Source organism: Monosiga brevicollis, genomic scaffold, assembly GCF_000002865.3.
Source record: "Monosiga brevicollis MX1 MONBRscaffold_29 genomic scaffold, whole genome shotgun sequence".
NCBI classification, from domain to species: domain Eukaryota; class Choanoflagellata; order Craspedida; family Salpingoecidae; genus Monosiga; species Monosiga brevicollis.
Window position 1 is genome coordinate 520,628 of NW_001865066.1, and position 6,437 is coordinate 527,064.

At 55.2% G+C, this 6,437-nt stretch overlaps 2 protein-coding genes across 2 annotated transcripts in view; both read left to right on the forward strand.

Annotated features, from left to right (window-relative positions):
* Positions 1-690: 690 nt before the first annotated feature.
* Positions 691-4,249, forward strand: MONBRDRAFT_34093 (uncharacterized protein; the record flags this gene model as incomplete). Its single annotated transcript, XM_001749276.1, has 7 exons — positions 691-1,599; positions 1,684-1,792; positions 2,475-2,678; positions 2,785-2,944; positions 3,095-3,549; positions 3,673-3,801; positions 3,889-4,249. 7 exons carry the CDS (start codon positions 691-693, stop codon positions 3,990-3,992), a joined length of 2,070 nt encoding a protein of 689 aa, XP_001749328.1. The 3' UTR covers positions 3,993-4,249.
* Positions 4,250-5,566: 1,317 nt separating this feature from the next.
* Positions 5,567-6,437, forward strand: part of MONBRDRAFT_11532 (uncharacterized protein) — a gene marked incomplete at both ends in the record, with an annotated part of 15,108 nt that continues 14,237 nt past the window's right edge. The window contains 4 exons of the mRNA XM_001749277.1: positions 5,567-5,578; positions 5,782-5,848; positions 6,205-6,206; positions 6,237-6,376. Coding sequence (XP_001749329.1) covers positions 5,567-5,578; positions 5,782-5,848; positions 6,205-6,206; positions 6,237-6,376 — 221 coding nt within the window. The remainder of the gene's footprint in view (positions 5,579-5,781; positions 5,849-6,204; positions 6,207-6,236; positions 6,377-6,437) is intronic.

The following is a 6,437-nucleotide window of genomic DNA, read 5'->3' on the forward strand; positions in this document are numbered from 1 at the left end:
AAAAAAGGCTACGTAGCAGCGAGCAACACAGTCAGTCAGTCAGTCGACGCTGCCGTCCATGCTCTCTCTTCTCTCTCTCACTCTCTTCTCTCTCACTCTCGAGTTGGCGCGGAAAAAATGTAAACGTAACGCGGCAACGACACCACCGGAAACGCGCTCAACAGGTGATGAGAACAGCTGTTCTTCGATACATTTATGTGATGTCAGACAATCTCCACTGTCTCTTGTAACGGCCAGAAAAACCCCGTGCGCCGTGACAGGAAAATGTGTATTGGTTTGCAGAGCGTTTATTAGCTTAGTTTGATAGTGAGATGCCTCAGACGAGAGCGGTCATGAGTGCAAGTGTGCATTTTCGCACACACCAACATCACCACCGACACCGACACGCACTTGAATGGCCTGCGCGCCTGTGAGTGCTGTGTGCGTTGTGTGTGTCGAGGATCAAGACCAGGTGAGAGCTTGAGACATGGCAGCGGCTAGGCTCCCTCTGCTGCGAATCAAACGGGCTTGGAAATCTTGTCAGCACCATTGCTTGTTGGGTCTTTGTGCCCCTCCTGCATTGACTAAACGCCGGGTTGTTGATGCCGGATCTGACCATGTGCCCTTGAGTCGCGCTCGATTTGGTGCTCTTCTGCTGCTGCTAGCCCGCTCACCCTCTCTGTTGCTGTTTGCTTTGTTGGCAATAGCGCCATGAGTGACGCCGATACGGGTGAGCCACCGGCAAAGAAGAACTTTGCCGATGCTTTGGCCAAAGCCAAGGCCATCGCCGAGAAAATCAAGGGCAAGCGACAGAGTGTCGATGGCGCTCCCACTGGCATGGGCATGGGCATGGGCATGGGCGTGGGCATGGGCGTGGGCATGGGCATGGCACCCGTCTCTGCCATGGCTGTTGGTGGTGTGGCTGCACCTCCCGCCATTCACCACGTTGTCTGGAACGAGCCACTGGAGCTGAAGGACGTGGATGCCAGCAGCATTGTGACCGTGGAGATGACCGTCCCGGGTGCCCACGTGGGGCGCATCATTGGTCGTGGCGGTGAGACCATCAATCGCCTTCAAAACCAGTCTGGAAGCCGCATCCAGGTGGCTCAGGATTTGGGTCAGCCTATGCGCCCTTGCACGTTGACTGGTGTTCCTGATTCGGTTCAACGAGCCAAGGTGCTGATTGAAGAGATTGTACGAGAGCACATGCAACCGTTTGGACCAGGCGCCGGCGGTCCCGGCGGCAACGCCAGTGGGCCCACCACCGCCTCCCTCATGGCGAGTGCCTATGGCACGGCACCCGATGGTGATGGTGCTGACCCAAATGCCAACGCTGAAACTGAGACCATGATGGTTCCAGCTGAGCGCGCTGGCTTTCTCATTGGTCGCGGCGGTGAAACCATCAACATGATCCAGACACGCAGTGGTGCGCGTCTCAAAATGGTCCAGGAAGACCCTCACGCTGCTGAGCGGCTATTGTACATGATGGGCGACGCCGAGGCCATTAAGCGCGCGCGCGAGTTGGTGGCAGACCTGCTTGCCGAAAAGCCTTCCGCTCCCCAAGAAGCGCCTCCCATGCCCACAAGCTACGATGAGAATAACCGTCACCTTCGGCTCAAGGTATATGTGTATGCATGCACACGGGTGCTCTGTTGGCCTTGTGAAAACCTTTGGCTCTCACTCAGTGCCAATTCCCTTGTGTAGATTGAGGTACCTGGCGTGGCAGCAGGCCGTGTGATTGGGCGCGGTGGTGAGACCATTCGCCGTATCGAGGCGGACACGGGCTGCCGCATCCAGTTTGATCAAGCTGATGGTGAGCAATCGTGCACCGACATCCCTCGTCTCGCTTTGCGCCTCCACAAGTTGAGTTCAATCTGCAGCACCCCCCAACACACACACACACACACACACACACACACACACACACACACACACACACACACACACACACACACACACACACACACACACACACACACACACACACACACACACACACACACACACACACACACACACACACACACACACACACACACACACACACACACACACACACACACACACACTCGACATCATTTCATTCCATGCAGTGCGGTGCGGGACGCCAGTGGCATCTGAGCTGGCCATTTCGAGGTTGAAGGAAGGCACACGGGTTGAAACGATCGCGTTATCTTTCATCTGTGGTCCAACCAACTCTTCGCTTGGGTGGCTCGGGCGCATTCCAACACTGGCGTCGGCCCGGCTCGTCGGTATCATTTGTATTGCCGTCGAGTCCGCATTGTGCTGCTATATCAACTTCTGAGTCAATTAGCGCACCGGTGGTGTGCCCTGGCATCTTTGGCAGCGTTTTGCTGTTTTGCCGCTGGGCCACGATGATGACCGCGTGTCGTCAGTCCCTCTTGAAACATTCTTCCCTCTCCCCTTTCTCTTGGCACGGGTCAAGCTATTCCACGCAAGCCCTCACTTTGCTTGGAACACACCTGTTTTTCTAGGTGTGGGTCTTGGACCGAACGACGCACGAATTGCCACTCTGACGGGCAATCAGGACGCAATTGAAGCGGCCGAGCAGGCTATTGTTGGTATCATCCGTGACGCTGAGCGACCTGATGCTGGCCCGCCGTCCCGACGTGCAGACTCGCGGCCCACTGATACCATCGCCATTCCGGCCGAGCGTGCTGGCTTTATCATTGGCAAAGGTCCGTCCGTTGATTCGTCCTGCCCTATACTTGCCTCGGTGTTCGTATTGGAAACGCTGGTTTTGCTCACCATTGTGGTTCCCTTTACCATGGCCAACCCAATCAGGTGGTGAGACTATCCGTTCCATTCAGGATCAGACGGGCGTGCACCTTGAACTGGATCGCAATTCAGAGGCTGGAAACGAAAAGATCTTTATCATCCGCGGCAACCCAGACCAAATCGAACACTGCAAGATGGTGATTCGTGACATGCTGGCTCGACGCGAGTACGTGAACATTGCACTTGTGGCCTGTTTAGCATATTATCATGGTGGCGCGCTCGAATCCGGCACTTCTTTTGATAGAATGGTGGCAGTTGCACGGCACTCAATCAAACTCATCTCTTGCTTGTGCGCTGAACGGCAACAACCCGCCAGGTCAGGCCCAGGTGGACCTCGTGGAGGCCCACACAGGTCATCCTATGGAGGCCCCCCGCCAGGCTACTTCCCACCTGGTGGCCCACCACCAGGTCCAGGTGGATACCCTGGATACAACATGTATCCGGGCCCGCCCCGCCCCGGCTTTGGTGGCCCACCCCCACCTGGCGGTCCTGGCGGAGCACCTCCACCACCAAGCTCTGGAGGGCCACCGACCGAGGGTGCAGCGCCTGCTGATCAAGCCACCGCCGCGCCTGGAGCACACTCCGAGGCATCGTCGAACACTGCTGCCGCCCAACAGCAACCGCCACCCCCACAGCAACAGTATCACCAACATCCGCCGCCACAACAAAACTACCCGTCCCACTACCAGCAACCGCCACCGCAGCAGTATGGCTACCAAGCACAACCGCAGTATGGTGCTCCGGCACCAGGTTACCCAACCCATGAGCAATGTACGTTTTCATGTGTGGCATGGGCGTTCTTGATATCAATCTCCACTCTCTCCGCGCTAGTATGTCTGATCCCGTCTGATCCTGCCCACGTTGTGTCTCATTAAACTCTGGTTTGTTACGTAGACATGCAATACAAGGACTGGTATAACGCTCAGGGCTATTATGGCGTGCCACCCACGGGTTATGCTGCTCCGCAAGCAGCGACTGCTACCACGACTGTCGATGCTAACGCCGCCGCCGCTGCTGCTGCCGGTTGGTTGTGCTTCTCTCTAACCTTGCCTTGTTTTGAGGAAACATGGATCCAAGCTCATAAAAATCTTCTTCCTTTTTGTGCGATAGCATGGGCTGCGCAGCGTCAGGCGCAGCAACAAGCACAGGCGCAAGCTCAGCAGCAAAGTCAACCCCCTGCGTCTGACGCAGCCGGAAGCAGCGCAAGCGCCTAAGTTGCGGCCTTTCATGTTTCCAGCGTGTTGTCTCTATTGACTTCAAGAGGCCTTATAACTCGTCTGCACTCGCCACACGAGCTTTGATGCCTCGGCGCCGACTCGGCGCTCTGTTTGTTGTTTGTGTGCTTGTTCTTCCTTTATGTCTTTATCTCCTACTACGTTTGAATGAACCCACTAGAAGCACAACAACTGCCTCACACAACGTGTAAAAGGAATTGTCGTTGCTCCCTCTTAATTTGACCAATCATATCCTCCAACTTTGAAATCCTTTGAACGACAAACAACACACACACACACACACACAGAGCTTGCCACTGATCCCAGCGCTGCTACCAACTGTTATCCGTCATTTCCCTTGCCCATTTGGTAGCGCGTTCGGGCCTCAACCTTTACCGTTGGTTCGTTGATCTCGCCCTCTCCCTCTCTCTCTCTCCCCCGTTTCGCCCTTCTACTGACCGCCTCGGGATCAGTGTGGCGAGAGCCGTGGCTTCTCCTACCACTTCCCCTCCTGATGGGCTCGCATTGCTCGCTGTGTGGGTTGACGAAATGGAGCTTTGGCTTGATTGGCCATCATCTGCCCGGGACCAGATTACTCGTTCTCTTTTCACAGCCCTCACACGCATATCTCTCGACCTTTCCCTTAGATTCCCTCCAACAGGGCGCCACATCCAATAGTCGATCTTGAGCGGCGTGCTCACCGCTCGGTGCGTAAACTGCCCTTGATCCGCAACCACACTCGCAGCTGCCCCAAATTGGTCGCCCTTTACTGATCCATCGCGCAGCGCTCGAGCCTCTGACTTATCGTTTTTGTGGCTGCAACGGTCGCCTCAGGTCGCCGCGCGTGGGCCAGCTTGGCCGGCTACTGTCGCGCCAGGCCCAAGTGCGTGGTCATGGCGAGCTGGGTCTAATCTGGCAACCCAATCAAATACCAGCGCCCCTGATCACGCTGTTGCTGTATTTCAAACGACATCATGAGCGAGAACGGTGACTCGCCTTCGCCAGCCCCGTCTTCCAGTGCCTCTGGTGCCAACCCCGCAGCAGCCACTGCGCTCGTGGACCAACTTCGCCAGTTTATCCACCAAACGGCGCCTGCTCTTCTTGACATTGATGATGCCCTTCTGCAGCCCGCCCTGGCCTCTGCCAGTGAAGATCTTTTCAAGTACGCACTGCCAGCTGAATAATCCCAGCTCAGTGGGCACATCCGTGTCAAGCCAACGAGTTGCTGTTTTTTTTTTTTTTTTTTTTTTTTTTTTTTTTTTCTTTCATCATTTTTTGAGCTTTGTTTTTCAAAACTCCTCCTGACCTTGACCGTCATTTTACCCTGCCCCCCTCTCTCTCTGCGATTGTCCGGCCCACAGATTTTGTGAAGGCTCTGATCACTCGCAAGCGCTGCTTACCGTGAGCGCGCTCTCGCGTGAAGAACACGACGAACAAGGTCCGACTGCATGTCCAGCTCTCGCCGTTCTGGGATTGGATTGCTGGTTTACACTTCATTATTGCCCTTGCATGTCTATTCCTTCCTCTTCACACCATAGATGTGGCACAGGCCATTACTGTTCAAACTGTGGTCGATGTCGCACTGGGTGTAAGTCCAGTGTCTCTTTTGAGGCAGGCACCTTCCTCGTACATGAGCCTGGCTTTGAGTTGCCTTTTTCTGTGTCCTGCAAAGGACCGTCTTCCGCGTGTTCTCACCTTGTGTGGCCCTCGCTTCTCCATTGAATGCTCACAACATGTACTTTAGGCTGGCACACTCACGCCCAAGCATCGCGGCTTGTTGTTGCTCAAGGCAACGGGCATTTTGGACCCTGAGCTGTCCTTGATGAGCCAGCTGCGTGTTGTGACCATCCTTCCTGGTTCGACAAACCGTTGCCGACCCTTCCCAACACTGTGTACCCATGCCCATCACCTTTTCAAGCCTCAATATGAATCATGTTGTGCGCTCCCCCCGTTGCATTGGCTGAGCTTAGACCAGCCCTACGCCAACCTCCAGTCAATTCTTCAGCAGGGCTTTAATCCTTACATCGATGCCATCGTACAGGCACAGCAAGCCGGTGCCAAATCGGGTACGTGGTGTGGCACCATCCTTGCGACCCGTTTTCCACCGTGCCACGCGAGTTAAAGCCTCTGAAATCCTGAATAAAAATCCCTTACTTCAGATCCTCCACGCTTGTCCTCACCTCTGTGTCTGCTACATCTCTCCTCCTTCTAGCCGTGCGCTCATTGCACCGTGCCCTGCAAGAGGTATCTGCCTCCCTCAGTGAGTTGCAAGATGATGTTGAGGTTCCTCGCATCGAGCTCCAACCACATCCCATTATCATGGAGGTCATCAACAAAGCCAATGCTGAGAATCGCAAGCCTGTCGTCTCAGATTTGGGCAATAAGTGCGAACACCGCCATGGTCGCTTTCTACGTCCCTCTTCCCCAAATCATAGCCTGAATCCC